The sequence below is a fragment of the Netta rufina genome, assembly GCF_964035555.1.
Source record: "Netta rufina genome assembly, chromosome: 20".
Taxonomy (NCBI): Eukaryota; Metazoa; Chordata; class Aves; order Anseriformes; family Anatidae; genus Netta; species Netta rufina.
The window spans coordinates 1462527-1478651 of NC_140144.1; the positions used below are offsets into that span (position 1 = coordinate 1462527).

The 16125-nt window shown below is 42.2% G+C and overlaps 1 protein-coding gene across 3 annotated transcripts in view; it reads right to left on the reverse strand.

The window, feature by feature from the left end:
• EXD3 (exonuclease 3'-5' domain containing 3) overlaps nt 1–16125 on the reverse strand; it is a 295919-nt gene that overhangs the window by 125585 nt on the left and 154209 nt on the right. For all 3 annotated transcript variants that reach the window (XM_084299220.1, XM_084299219.1, XM_084299221.1), the window contains exons 19-20: nt 12136–12189; nt 10288–10419 (exon numbers count right to left, since the gene is read on the reverse strand). In XM_084299220.1, coding sequence (XP_084155346.1) covers nt 10288–10419; nt 12136–12189 — 186 coding nt within the window. The remainder of the gene's footprint in view (nt 1–10287; nt 10420–12135; nt 12190–16125) is intronic.

Below are 16125 nucleotides of genomic sequence, written 5' to 3' on the forward strand. Positions count from 1 at the left end.
AGCAGTACACCAGAGCCTAACTTGTTCCTGTGGTCCTTTGTGCCTGATCCAGCTGCAAATATGTTCTCTGATCCATTTCAGCTGGACCATTCTCGGCACTTGGCTGCCCACATGCTCCCTTCCCAAGTTGCAAACATGAAGGACAAGTGCGCAGAGGCCAAGAGGTGCTTGCTGGGCCACCCTCTGGGCGGTGAAACAGCCTCAGGCTAGACTCACTTGATTGTCACCACAGTCATTACAGTGGGCATTAGGAAAATAATCCTGATTGTGCTCACGGTAGACATATGACATTCTCCTATGTCACTAAAAGGCCTTAGTAGGAGAAGGTCCCCCTGGACCCACAAAGAGAAAAGCCAAGGAGAAGGAGGTTGGAACAGAGATGATCCTGAGGATGAATGTAAAGCAGGTTTTCACCTGTGTCTTCCCTCAGCTCAAAAGTATGGTCGACTCAGATTGCATATCTTGAACTAAGACAGGTAAACCATCTAAATTCAGTTATCCAGAGAAAAGATAATCACTTACAAGGAGTGTGCCCTAAACATTATGTTCTCCACCTTTGCCAAAACTCCTAAGTTGTCATTCTCCCTCTGAGCTACCACTCACGTAGCTGAGAAATCAGAGAGAACTGAGGTGCCCTCTGGAAAAAACAAGTTTGTGCTGGTCAAACTTTTTTCTAGACCAGCATGCTTTCAGATAAGTTCACTATAAAACCCATGGTGCTACCAATGGTTTTCTATTGCTTTCCTACGGGAAGAGAGAGAGAAATTTATCCTGACCCTCTTATAAATGATTTCAGTTAAAGACAGCATCCATGCCATTTCAGCAAAATCCTGTTTTGGCTCATGGCATACAATATAGTTGTATTTCATCAATACAACCTTCTTCAAGACTGGTGCAATGTAAGAATCGAGAAACTCATTTAAAAGCTTTCTGTTTCTCTTTTCAGGTTTCACCAGGATACTGCCGTACCTGTTTCTGAAACAGCATATAATTCTTTGTGTTTATCCAAATACAAAGCGGTCTTTTATTATGTCAAGTAAGTCATTTAGGCCCTGTGTAGCTTTTGCAGACAAGGTCTTTAAAAGTCCAAACCCTACATATGCTCCTTTCCATCTACAGAATTAACAGCTTCTAGCTGAAAAAGCTTACACAGCAGTAGATAAAACAGGAAATCATGAACTGTATCCCACAGGGGTCCACAGACGTATAGTTCTCTTTGCTGTGAGGTGTCTCGTCATATAATTAATGCTACAAATAACAGATATGGTTTAATTCATGCCAATAGGAAGTTACACAGTTTATCGCCTAAAGGTCTTTCAGATAAAGTAATTACAGATTTGGCAAATTCTACAATGAAGTCAAGTATGTGTACCTCAGTATATAATGCTAACTCAAATGAAAGCTTCAAAAAATGCCTAGAGATCACGCATTCTTTTGAAAGAGAAAAGGTCTGCTGCTGGTGTTAGCAGCTGCCCAGACAAATGCTGCAAATCTTGGATGACTGCAAAATTGTTCATTCCCCATTATGGGCACAGTAGGTTTTTAATTGTGTTTGCAACAACAGGATAAGAGTTTTGTGCAAGATTATCAAAACAGGAATAGGGAAAACATAGGTGTGATATTAAAATGGTCCACATCAAACTATTTAGAAGAAGGGTTCCTATCCACTACTATTCAATCACCTTATTCTGTGAAGCCCTGGAGACCTTCTGGATGAGTTCAAGTCAACTCACTTCACCTGAACTACTGATGAAGGCAGCTACCCCACTGTGAAAAGAAGAACTTGGACATTATCTTACTTTTAAGGTATGAGATATCTCAAATAATGAGATCCATTAAATGTATTGCGAGTCTATGTATAGGATTATTATCCTGAGAACCCACCAATAAAAATATACAGCCATTCACACACCAAGAACTGGACATCCAATCCTTACTACGACATACAAACAATGAACATGATAAGGGCACCCATGTCAAAAAGGAGGAGAAACTCTACAGTGTATAAAACATGGGAATTTTGACTTCTTGACACAGTCAATACACTGAACTCTGACCTCAGGAGGCACAGGGGACTGGAAACCAACAGAACTTAAATTGGCTACAAATCTCTTGTTTTCTCATGACATTTGAGAGAAAACATGGGGACAGTTTCTTTCAGACACATGGGAGTTATAGCTGTGTCACTGCCTTCTCCAGAGAGTTCTTCATTTTCCTTACAGTCACTCCATCACTGTCACCCACTGACCTTTCATTACTTTCTCCCAGTGCACCAGCATCACTGCTGACCAATGCACTTCCCAATCTGTCCAAACCCATGAGAGGAAGAAAAAGCCTTGTACAGAACTGTATAAAAGGACGTTTACTCTGTACTACATTGTGTCTTCTTTTCTATGCTAGTCTAAATACAAGTGCTGTTTTCACTGCCAAATGTTGTTTGCTTGTTCTGTTTCTACTGGCTAAAACCAGCATTTTTCCAGCTAGCGTTACCCTCCAGGAAAAAACACACATTCATACCTTTCTTGCGTTTAGCACAGAAGAACAAAGCTGGTTCCCAGGAATAAGGATGATTTCCTCAAAAGAAAACATTTGCTGTCAGCCAAGGTTTGACCTCTAATGGCTAATTTGGCATCATCATTTTGAGCAGTGTGGTACATAACACCATGAAAAATTAACAGTTCTCTGAAGTTTAATATTCGCCTGCAGCTTGGCAAGCAAGCAAGCAAAAAAAAAAAAAAAATCACCCACTCCCAAACAAAAAAACACACACAAACACACACACACACACAAAAACAAAACAAACAAACAAACAAAAAAAACAACAAAAAACAACAGAGAAAGGACACACAGCCCAATAACATTGGGTACAGTCTCTCACATACATCCACAAAAAGAGCCTAGAGCCTAAAGACAAAGATCTGTAAAAGAAATTTCACTGGAAATCAAGCCTTTGCAGACACTGAGAAAGCAAGTCTGCAACACGAGACCGTCTTCCTTGAAGAAACACAGCTGATCTGCTGCATTCCCATATCTGACTTCCACTGGTCTGTGTAAAACATAAACTTTCACGCTAACCCTATGAAAACAGTCAACATGCTAGAGAGACAACAGTCTGCTCCTAGCTGGTGAAAGGGGGGAAAGAAGTCTCAGGCTGTCATTCTTCCCTTGCTGTGACCTTCATGCTCCACTGAATTTCTGAAGATACTGAAATCTTGGCAGGGAAGTGTACAGTCTGTGGGAACCAGGCACTACTGTCCAGGCTCACTGGTGAGAATTAGGCCCAGTCGAGCCCTTTTTTGGGAGGGCTCTGAGCTGTACATGTATGATAACAGTGGTAGGCAAGTTACAGGCTGGGAATTTTGTAGGACTTGTGTTCTGTGAACTTATGTATCGTGCTGGTGCCCATCTTGTGTATCTTGTGGTGGTGCTGGTATGGACAACATCCTGCCAACCACCCTGCTTTGTACACAGGGGTCGTTAGTCACTCCAGATGGCAGGGTTGTCTCCTGTGGTATGCTCCACATGACCCCTTTCTATCAATAGCAGCAGCTAAGTACATTCTTTTTCCCCTTTAAGGTACATAAATACAGTGAAGCCTGGAAGGACTCCTTTGTATCTCCAAGATCAGGTGCAGGTGGGGTGAGGAGTCATGGGCTGTGTTCCTGCTGGGAACCTGACCCACCTTGTTTCGTGTGTCCGTGCTTCCCTGACTGTAATGGTAACCACCCACTCACCAGAGCTCTCAATACCAGCTACAATACCTTAGAGATTAGCAAATAAAAATCTCAACTCAAGACTTAAAAGAAGCATGATTTGCTACGACAATTTATCACAAACTCTGATGGTATTTAACAACTATGTGTAGAGTCACTCCGCATAAAAAGAGCCACATCTTTTTGAATGAAATGCTGCTGTTTCAGGGCTAGGTACATTCACAACTGAATGCTCACATTCAAACAGGCCCAGGGACAAGTACCTTTTGAGGTCAATTCACTCCGTCAACAATGTCTGTAGAGACAGAATAATACCAGCTGTGCTTCCTGGCCAGAATCTAAGCAGCACAAGTTGCAGATTACATCTAAATTGCCAGGCCCAGGATAAACAAAAAGATTAAGAGGGCCTTACCCTTTGTGTTGAACAATCACACTCTGAACCAAGAAATCACAGCCTACGTCTCGAGTAGGCACAGGGCTGACTTTTCGTTTTAGGTTACGGGCTGGTGAGGAGTAGGCAGCTCACTCACACATCTGGGGAAACCACAGATGCTGTTAATCACAGGTTCTCCTGACCTGTAGGCGCTGACAAATTGCATCCTATGGATGAACCTTTTATTAAACCACAGAGGGTTTCCAAACGATATTCTCGTTCTCAGCATTCCCAAGTGTACAAAATCCAGTGCACATGACCCTTCTTAATTCGTCATTGAGATGGTGACACATCCCTTTCCAAAGAGACTTTGGGGCTGAAAGGAAGCAAATAGGGACACAATATTGCATCATTGGAAGGCATCTCAGAGCTGAAATGTGGGATCTAAAAACTGGCATTTTCAAAATTCTATGATGATTTCTTCAGTCCCATTTCAGCTGCAGATGCTTTTTTGTACTAAGCAACTCCCGAGGCAAATCCCTCGCTGTCTTTTAAGGCAGAAACATTTTTATGAAATACATAGCCTTTAAATTCTTTTTCTTCCTTTTTTTTCCCCCATTTTTTTTTAAGTCCATGCAGGAAAGGGCAACTGCTACATTTAAAAGAATAAAATGACTGTTGTCCAAGCCAAGAAAGGTGACCACAAAACAAAATTGCCCTGGTCCCACTTCCATGACATGACAGTGCCGGGAGATAGCTGTTTGGCTCACAAGTTAGTGAGAAAGATGATGTCTGGGAGTTCTCATCATCATCTGGACCGACAGAGCAACCCACATAAAAGGAACAAAAAAGCCTGCTGATCAGATTGGTGTGACAGAGGCTCATGAGAGACGTGCACATTTTCAACCTAAACGACAGCTTGAGGGATCTATATTACTAATTATCGACTAATATTGCCAGAGTTCCCAGGCTGGCTTCAAAGGTTCTCGCAAAGTGCCCCAAGCACAGGGTTTTTCATGTAATCATAATGCCTTTTTCTTTGTCCCTGCTAAATGGATTGCTCCATACCAGGCTCACTGTGTAAATCAGTTTGCACATGATGAGCTTTGCAGCGATGAAATTCGTTACCTTAACCACACACACCAAAAAAAAAAAAAATAAAAAAAAATTTTGCTGTAACTGTTATAACACTTTTGCACCTAATTTCAAAAAATGGTGGTTTCCTTTCCTCCCCCCTCCTCTCCGCCTACTCCTAATCCCATGCTAACACCTTTCTAAAAGGCTGGGGTGAGCAGCTTTGAAACTGAAAGAACAGGGAAGGGGGGAGAGAAAAAAGATATCAGATCTCCAGACAATGAAATAAAGCAGCTATCTCTCACATCCTGCAGAGCTCAGGCTGAGGTCACAAGTTAAACAGGACATCAGAATAGGTGATGTAATTTGCTTATTTAGGATCACAGCGTTCAGTGAAGTGAAAGAGACAACCTATTTGAATTTGCAGATAATCCAATAATAAATGCAGGGCTGTTCAGTTGCAGAAACTGCAGCTGGAGCCTTAGATTTTTTTTCCTGGCACATTTATTTTTGCAGGGGATATAATTACAATCATTTTTGCTTGCAGGAAAGCCTAGAAATCTCACCTAGGACCAGGCCCACATTGCATTTGGTACTGTTCAAGCAGGGTTCCCTCCCTGGACAAGGCAGAAGCTAAACAGTCAGGTCAAAAGCCAGGATGTGGCACAGCCCCTAGCAGGACCCATGTCTCCTGAGCTCAGCTGAGCATGCCCGGCCTGGGCACCAGAGGAGCCCGCTCTTCCCATGCCCAGTGCAAGGGCGAAACTCAAACGAATCAAAATAAAACAAAAAAACAACCAAACCTCAAAGTTCAGCTAAGCAGCAGTTACACATTTGAGTAAAACACAGATCAGCTTTGCTGAAGATGGACAGGCCCTTCTGCCTCAAAATCTCTCTTCACAGCTTCAAACAGCAAGGATTTTGCAGCAGAGTTATAAACCTTTAACAACAAGGTTCTTATATAACAGGAATAATTTATCAGCTATCCCATACAATACTGGACACACTGTTTTTCCCTCAAACTGTTGAGACAAACACTTGTGATATAAAGATTTAAAGCTAACAGCTTGCACTGTTTATCTCCTCAGTTTATCACCATTCAAACCATAACTTCACTCTGTGCTGCACAGAGCAGCATTACTTACATCCAAGGACTTCCAGTCCCTCCTGAACCTATCTGCTTGACATAAGTGCTGTTTCACTGGCAAGAGTCAGCCAGACCCGACACCAAACCTCAGCCAAAGTCCTTGTTACCTGAGGCTCACAGAGCAAAAAAGCAGTAGACATGCGTTAACCACACTCCAGGGTTAGCAGATGCATTCTACCCATGTTTCTCCCGGCCCTGATGGATTTTCAATGAGATGGTCCAGAGAAGCAAGATGGAAAAATCCAAGTCAGTCATCCAGGTAATATGTCAAAAATGTTCATTTTAAAGAATTTAAAAGTGTGTTAAATTTTAATTTAAAATTTAATTTAAAAGTGTTTTAAATTTTAAGAGTGGAATGGAGCTTGCGTTCTTCTGCCAGTGCTGAGCTGCTAGCCATGCCCCATGCTCAGACACCAGCATGGAGCACAGTGGGTGGCTACAGCAGGCAGGGCTGGTAAGTGACCTCTTTGGGAAGTGACCTCTTTTATGCACTGACAGAACTGTGGGAGTGCAAAATGTCAAACCCTATATAAAGCAACCTAGCTGTCTGATGTTTGAACCCCAAACTGCAGCCATCCAGTTAGACACAGGTTTTGATCTTTTCTTAAATGTAAGGTGTGTGATAACTTCCCCCATATTACTAAAAGCTGATCTTCCACTCAAGCTAATTTGGTAGTTGGCCCTAATACTACTTATAGTAGCTTCTGGCAACTCCACGAAGACCTTCGGACTAGTCTAAGGCACCTATGTGCTGAACTTAGCATATACAAACAACTTCCAACATGCATTTCATATCACCTTTGACTGAAGAAGTGACTTCTGGTTATTTGAAAAGAAGAAAAGCTGTATGAGATATTCAAATGTGTGTATTTGCGTCTCAGATAGATGGAGAAAATTAATAGATGGAGGAAATTAGTTTATGTCAGAGATTTAAAAGCTAGGAAACATGACTTCTTGGGGCGTTTTTGTGTGCCACTAAAAGACAGAGTTTATCTTACTTTCACTCAAGCCCCCTAAAATGTTCCTCACTGAAGACAACACCCAGCCTAGCTAAAGCTGCTGTGCACAGGTGGCTTCTCCATGACAATCACAGAACCCTACGATGCAGCACATGAGAGACCCATCTGATGGGCACATTTGGCATGCTGTAACTGGCTCTACTGGTAGCAGCCTCCATTTCTGGAGCTTAGATCCAGAGCAATGAGTCAAAGCCCAGTACAACTGAAGGCAGAAATGATGAGAAGCACATGGGTGAAATTCTCCTTGCACTTGCTAGAGAAGTCAAACAGAGGTAACTGGTATTTGCCATTGCTTTAACAGAAAAAGTCAGTGTTTTGGCAGAGTTACAAAGCCAGTCCATTCTTTATATCCACAAAAGGGAGACTGCCCATCCCTGCTGAGAGACCTGACAGAGGAAATGTATTTTACAGCAAACCCAGGTACACCATTGAATTGGGACCTATTTTTACCATGTGCACTACACCATTAATTGTTACTGCAATGATATTTGCTGACATATTCACTCCAACCATTTACAGAAAAAGCCCAAGAGACAAAACATGCCCTTGCTCCATGAGACAGAGAGAGGCAGGCAGGATGCCACATTGCTTCCTGTGATACACAGAAAATGCTTATCTGCAAGGGATGATTGCAGCTGATAATGAATCTCCAAGCATGCTGTGAGCAGAGCTGAGCTGGCCCTTTGCTGTCCAGCTGAGCCCCAGAAAGGTGAGGATGGAGAGGGCCCTGCTCACAAGCTGGTATTGCTTAGGTCTGTTGTTCTGCTGAAAGTGCCTGCAGAAGCTCTTCATGAACCCGGCTTGCATGCTGTCAGCCCTCCCTTGCTCCAGGGACAGCCGAAACCCTCAGTCATCCATTAGCAACGCACATTTCTGCAACGAGGTGGCAGAACTCTGAGTAGTTTGCGAGCCCTGAGGTCTGTAAAGTGGTTAGAGACCACAAAAGGGGGCATGGAGGGAACAGCTCAGCAGTTTAAGGATGGAGTCCCCATCCTACTTAAGTGCAATTAAGCTTTACTAGGTTTGCAGAGAGGATGTTTTAGAAAGAACCTGCAAATGATGTACTGAGGTCTCCTGGACACAGTGGCCCCAGAGCACCCTTTTAAATGCAGAAATTTGCCATTTTTGATGCAGGCAGTCAATATGCTCAGTAGTTACACAGTATCATCCTTCTCAATGTACTGACCACTGCCCTCCCTTGCATGCAGAACGGCTGCACGCTGCAGTGCTGAGTGCTCCTGTAATGGGCTGGGTGTCTGCTAGGAAGACAGCTGTGACCGCTTGGGATTCTCCCTGAGAACAACAGCATCAATTGCACAGGCTGTAGATGACAGCTGAACAAAATCAGCTCCAAAATGCCAAAGCCTTAAATGTAGGTAAATATATGATTCAGAACACAGAGCACTTCAACAAATAATAGCATCTTCCCATGCCTAGCAGTATAAAACATGCAGCTGTTCTACCACCACAATTTACAGGGAAGACATTTCTCCTGGAAGTAAGAGAACAGTTCGTATATATTCCTAGCCAGATTGATTACCCCTATTTATATTGTAAACTAAGACAGCACATACTAAAAAGCCATATAGTTAAACAGTTCCAGACTCCAAATTATGGGCAAGGGGTCAGTTTTAGATTGTATGCTGCACAGCCTTCTGCATTTATTACAGATATCACAGTTTTCTGCAACAGCACTTTTTTTTTTTTTTTTTTTTTTTAATGTGCTTATTCTTGTGGTATTTCAACAACCGCCAGGAAAAGCACTGACATTTTATGGGATCTCAGGGAATCGGAGAATCTACCATTTATTTTTTTTAATTGCAAAAAAAGCCAGCGTGTCACTATGTAACAACTGAAATCTGTTCTCGGAACAATAAAACCACCAGAATGAATGCAATCTTATATCTAAGCATACACATTTATCCTGCAGTATGATCGACTCATCAGCCCATACTATGTTGATCCAATCTGTATGTTGTTAAATCATTCTCATCTTATATGCAACCTGCACAGCTGGACAACTCTCATTTTCTCCATAGGGTACTGATATGGTTTCAACAACCAGCATCAGATCTAAGCAGAATTCTAAAAAATTGTACTCTGCCATGTTTGCCCAGGAGCCATTGCTATTCCAACAAAATTTGTCCAGTTTCACCAGGCCAGGAGACCCTGGTAGTTCAACTAAAAGGCACAGAATCAGACTTTACTGAAGTACTCAGTTGGCTCGTTTACTCCTTGTAGAGAGCTGCTTTTCTAGCCACCTTTGCAGTTTCTTCTTTTTCTCTCTCTGAACACTGATAAGATGAGAGATGTTGAAGTCTCAATTTGGTTTATATTACAGTTTTTGAAGGGATAGGTTTCAGCGTGTTACTGTAACAAATACAAGAGTGAAATTGGAAGAGAGGGAGATTTGAGCTAACACAATTAAAATTTCTTCTTAAAAACAATCCACAGATATCCAGTGCCAAACACAATCTGGAGTCATCAACCAGCATGGACATGAATTAACCTAATAGCTTCTGAAAAAAATATGATCCTAGAAAAAATCCTCCTATTAAAGTAATTAAGTGTTATCAGAATCACAGAGCCATAATTAAACACAGTTTATAATTAAAACAGCATGTGTCCTAGACAGAGAACACAAGAACAAAGAGAATATAACTGTGACAGCCAATGCCAAAACACACACCAAGTATCAATACTCAGAACACATCAGGAACTTCTAGCAAGTTCCAGATGCAGTGCCTCTGACTTGGTCATCAACACCTCTGATGGATGTAGGCAGGCTCAGAACTCCTCACAGCTTTGCACAATTGTTGCCAAAGTTCAAGCAGAAATCTTGGGAACCAAGCACATGGCACTGAGTGCAAAACCCCAACAAGGAGTTGGGGTTGAGGCAGTGCCAGCTGTGAATGGATGGTGAGCGAGCATGGCCTTAAGCTTAGACAAGACTTGTCCTACCTGGCAGCGGCTGAAGATGTCCTCCAGGGTTACGTGAACGTTGAAGTGCTTCAAAACCTGCAGGGCCTGTTCCTTTGCCTTTTCTGAGCAGTTCACGGAGAAGCACCTCCCTTCTCCTACCTGGGACTGCAGCTTGAAAAGACAAGTCATAAACCAAAAAGACAATAAATGAGACAAATTCCATGCATCCTGATCCTGATCTGTTTTTTTTTTTTTTTTTCCTAATACACTTAGTTTGCTTTTAATTACAAATAACATTTGCAATTAATGTGCATTTACTATCTAAATTTTCATTTAATGGGCACAACAGGTAAAATTTAACACTTAGCCACTGCTGCAAATACTTCTGAGACAATTGAAGCAGTACAGTGTTCATTATATCAAGCACGTTTGCCCAAGTTCCCTTTAACTTATTATTTAGTGCTGTGGGGCTGACTGGGATAGCAAGAAGAAACTGAATTTAATCACAGTTCTAATGTGAAACCTTAGAGATCACACACGGTATGCAAATGTACAGTCAAAGAGATGGTGTCTCATGCCAGTTTTATCGCTTCACCCCTTTAAGTTCACTGATGGCCAAAGAGCTTGAAGCGGTTGATGTGGACATCCCTTTCATGTTTGTTCTATATTTGGCAGAAAAGTCTCAATGGGAACAAGAATTGGGAAGTGTCCAGACACATCTTTATGAACATGATGAATACTGACAGCGAGGTGGATCTGCTACATCTTTTACCAGCATAAAAGAACCTAGCAGAGCCTTTCTGTCCAAGTGGAGGGCACACAAAGGCAAGGGAACAAAGGGAACCAGACATTTCCCAGGATGGTATTGTATGCTGTGAAGCAGTTAATCTCCTTTTGTGATGTTGACACAGTACTTTGAAATTAAAGTTTTGCCAGGTAAGATCATTCTGGACACTGCATTACCTACTGCATCAACTGTACCATACAGGAACCACAGTCTGGATAAGGAACCTGTAACATGGTATGGCTGCACTTGCCTCACAGTATCTTATCATGGGGGAAGTTTTCTTCAGTACTCAGCTACTATCTGGCAAATTAAAAACCTAAGTTCTGCAAATACTCTAAGTAACTATTTGAATAGTTGGGAGCTTTCATATTGGTAGTTTGTAACAAAGAGGCCCCTCACTCTGGCTCATGTGTAATCCAGAATAGTTTCTAAATTGTTTTTTGGGCAATAACAAAGTGCAAAGGACTTGCAGCAGGCATTATGACGTTGCAAACAATGATAGGTTCAATATATTTCCATCAACACTCTGTTTTGAAGTATGTCTCATGAAGGGCTCTCAACATCTGGTGCTGAGGGTTGGGTTTTGCTTTTCTTTTTTTCTTTTTTTAATGTGTGTGTATATTTATAGAAACAAAAACCTCCACAGCTTCCACAGTGATCCATGCTTGGTGACTTCCATTCTCTTCCTTCCAAGCCAGAAGAGAAGTCTTTAAGTGTTGAAACTATGTCAATGTGCAGTGAGTCAGCAAACAAGAATCTTTCTGATAAAATGCATGGGGATTGAGCTGTCTTTCACCTGCCAAACAAAAATGCTTTGTTCTGGGATTGTTTGGCTTGATTTTTTATTTTCTTTAATGGAGGGCAATCACACTCCCACTGATGAAGTACTACGTATAAAAGACATTTCACTCCAACCTTTGACCATTCGTAAACAACAGAGAGCCTCACAAGACCCTTTACATAGTTCTTAGTGCAGGAAACATGAAAAAGCCTAGCCAGCTGTTGCTTTCACATCTGTCTTGTCCTCTTTTCTACTCAGAACATCCTGCACTGCACAAGGATACAATGCCAGAAAAATACCAGAAGCTCTGAACACTTACAGTCTGATATGGTAGTCCAGAGGTTAAAATGACCCTTCCTTCCTGTCGAGCAATCTAGAAAAAACAGTAAAAATTGTAAGGAACATGGGCTGAAGCTACCACTGGATTCAAGCTTTCCTCTCAGTCAAAACAGAAAGAACATGAACTGATGATACGGAGTCATTCTCTGTATGTCAACAAACACTAGGCCAAGAGTATTTGGGTCTGGTTCAACAAGATGCTTTTGACAGCAATAGCAGCTTAAGGTATCACTCTCTCCATACATGTCCCCTCCCTGCCAATACCCGCCTTGCCTCACATGTGCTGGAACAGCTACTTGTGCATCTGCACTGCAGATGGTCCAGGGAACTGATATACCTTGAAATAATCCTATCAAAAAGTTTTGTTTTTTTCTTTAACCCAGACTCTTTCTGTTTCCATGGTCTGGTTCACTAAGAACCAAGCAGTTCTGCTTTCACAGCAGTACACAAGGGAGAAACGAAAAATACCCTAAGCGGGTAATTCCAGGAAAAAAAAAAAAAAAGTAAAAAAAAAAAAAGTAAAAAAAAAAAAAGTACCATTAAATGAGCCTGTGAGCTTCATAGACATTCACATCTTAAAGGTAAGACAGTGTCACTCTCCCAGCAGCCCAAGAGCACACATATGGCAATTATGCACCCTTCCCAAGCTATAAAGAACATCTCCATCAGAGCTTGTCTCCTGGCTTGCAGTCCTATGCTTTTATCAGAGGTCTTGTCCTTAATGGGAAAGGTCTGCACTGAGTTAACAAGGGTCTCATTCCAACCTTCACAATAGAGTAAGAGAATCTTTGAGATGGTTTGGTGCCAAAAGAAAATAGCAAGCACTAAGCTTGGAACTGCAGTTCTTCAGAAAGACAAAAGCGTGGCTGATCTTTGTACGATTAAGTGACATCGCTCTCTTCTACCTCTTTGCACTCTCCTCTTGGAGGGAAATAGTTTCATGGATTTAGCGATAGAAGGATTCCCATGTGAACCAGCACTTCTGCTCTGCTAGTGCTGACAAGAGATTGGCACTTTGAGGTAGGCACGAGGTTTTCTCTTCTCTGGCTTCGACTCTGCTGGAAGCCCTTGCATTTTTCACTATTTCCAGATGCGTGTCACGGAGCTCTCTCTTCTGGATCAGAGTCTCAGAAGCTCTCTCTTGATCACTCTTTAACCCTTGCAAGAGGGATTTGGGATCTGAGTCTTGTTGCACTTTCCAGGCAGTTAGACAACACCAAATATAGCCAGGGAACACCAACCAACCAGCCAAACAAAACAATGAGTTTTTTTAAACTTTGTATTGGATAGCTATTCTCTTAAGACCCACTTGACCTATGGCAACATGAAACAAGGGGGAGAACACTCTGAAGGCACCTTGGAGTAAACTGAGTAACCAATTTTTTCCTATCCTGACCTTTCAGGTAGCCTATTTCCTCTTTTCTTATACGAAGTCACTGCTTTGGCTGCCAATTCTGCACTGAGAAGGTGATTGGCAAGAACTTCTGAAGTACCTTCCTACAGGCAAAATTACTGTATTTCTTTCAAAATGAACCGTGTCTCACAAATAAAGGGAAAAAACCTCTAGGAACAGAAACCTTGATGTGGCAGCAGAGACAACCCTTTCTGCATGAAATGTACTACATACAGCCTGGATTACTAAACAGCTCTGCCTACAAAACATCCTCATGGCACATTAGCAATAGAAGTCCAGAAAGGCAAGAGCGAATCTTTACCACAGTGATTTACCAACACGGGAAAAGAGATAAGAAATTCCTTTAGACCCATGTGTGCTTCAGGATATGTCGGAGAATTTCACAGCTGTAACACTCCATTCTGACTTCCTGCATCCAGGGTTAATTAGTTCAAGCTTGATAAATCCCCTTATCTAAATGGCTCTGCAGAAGCAGGCAAAAGACATCAAATAAAAAAGAGAAAAGCAGTAACTCTTCCAGCATGTTTTTTTCTGCCTCTGGAACAATCAGTGGGAGAAATGTGCAGAGCCAGAAAACCCATGTGATAGCACACATCTGACCAAAACCCACAGAGGAGACACGCTGCAGAAAGGGGCTTAATTCCTTCTCTTCTCCTGAAAGAAATAACCAAGTGCAGTGCCAGGACCATGTGGGAGATGTGTGCTTACAGACACAAACAGAAAGAATCCAAGCAGAGTGTTGGAGTGGGTGTCAGGGTTTTTGCTCCACCCCAAGTGCTGCAGAGAGGGCATTGTCCTCAGTTTCACAATCTATTAAGAAGATAGTATCAACTTCCTTTGGAAATAGGCTGAGACCTTCTGGATAAAAAGCACTCCCTAATAACTTGGGATTATTACTTAGCCCTTTACATGGCTGTCTGTTCAGCTAACTTTCATCTTGCAGAGGTGAATGAGCACAAATGAATTACTACAAGACAGACCTGTAACGGCAATGACAGACGAGAGAGGGCAGAGAGAGACCCTATGTTTTGAAGCTAGCGCTGGTAATGGAGATTCTTAACAACCTAAAGGATTCTGAACTAAAGACAAAGAAGGTTTCAAAAACAGTGCCACAGATTTGTAATTTAAAGGAAAGAGAAACTGTGCTTGACATTATAGCCAAGGCCTTGCACAACATGTGTTGGGCAGCACTACACGCCCTTGAAGAGGCAAATTGCAGTGCTCTGTTTGCAAGGTAGCTGTCCAGGAAAAGCTGTGACCATCTTGCCGTGGCAGAGGCCCAGCAGTGACCCTGAGCCTAGGCCAGCAAGGGCCAAGTTCAGACAGAAGTGGAGTACACAGCAAGCATCTGCTTCAGGATGTATACCAGAACGGCACCCAGCCAGCAATCTACTGGAGAAGTGGATCACAAAACTCAATCCAACCCTGAAGTCTTCCTACTCATCATCTGAAACTCTCTTAAAATACAATGTCCCAGACAGTTAACTGATGAGCTTAATAACTATAAATGTACTCCATCCAGTCCTGCTGTGCACTTGCTGTACTGCTGGTATTTCAACCCTAGACTTCTCTTCAGCATTCCTGAAAATCATAAATTGCAAAGAGTTACAGCATGATTTCATAACATGGCCTCAAGTGCTAGATTAAACCATAAACCTAGCCTTGCTTCTTAATGCAGGCACATTTGTAACAAGGTCTCCAGAGAAATTTTCCTTCTACTGACCAAACATCAAAACCTATGTCCTAATCTCAAAGGCAGTTCTCATCTGTCCTCTGTGAATTGATTGTGCATAGTGGTGGGAAGGTAGAAAGACTAGCAAACACAAAGAATGTGGTTGACATCAAGACTATGGAGAAAGACATTCAAAAATGAGATGAGATCAGAGATTAGATTTTCCCATCACATGAAGCTCTGCTAACTGCAGTATCAGATGTCCCCTTTGTGTCCCCTGGATCCAAACCAGGGGGACAAACCCACGGCAATTCAGATTCAGGTACACATTGCTCCCTCTGGCTCCTGAGACTCAGCCAAGCCCAGGCCTCTTCTCCAACTTGCCAGTTCACCTGGAGTTTTGGGGAAGTGCATATAGCCTTGTGAGGGAACCTTTTACACCATGGGAGCTGCAGGAAGCCAGTTCTACCAGCCTTCTGGATATTATCCTACTTCAAAAGATACCAAGTTTGCCTCAGTGTGCAGATTATTCGTGGAGGTGAAGATGATTTCGAAGACCAAGAGCACAGTCCATTAAAAAAAAAAATAAAAAAAATCCACAACTCAACTTTGAGTACTTCTGAATCCATTTGAGATTCCACCAAGCCTTTTCTTAGACATCAGTGACCTAAGAAACTAATGTGATTTTCTTATGAACTTTTGTGCACTTCTGAAGTGCAGCATTGTTAAGATCTACTGCATTTACCTCAGGCTGGTGGGCGATCCTTTAAGGTTAGTATAAGGAGCACCCCACTGTTCCACCAAGTTCTGCAAAACTGCAGAGAAGCACATCCACTGAAACTTTCCCACCTCCTTCCAATTGCCCACCTAGACAACCCAAAAGA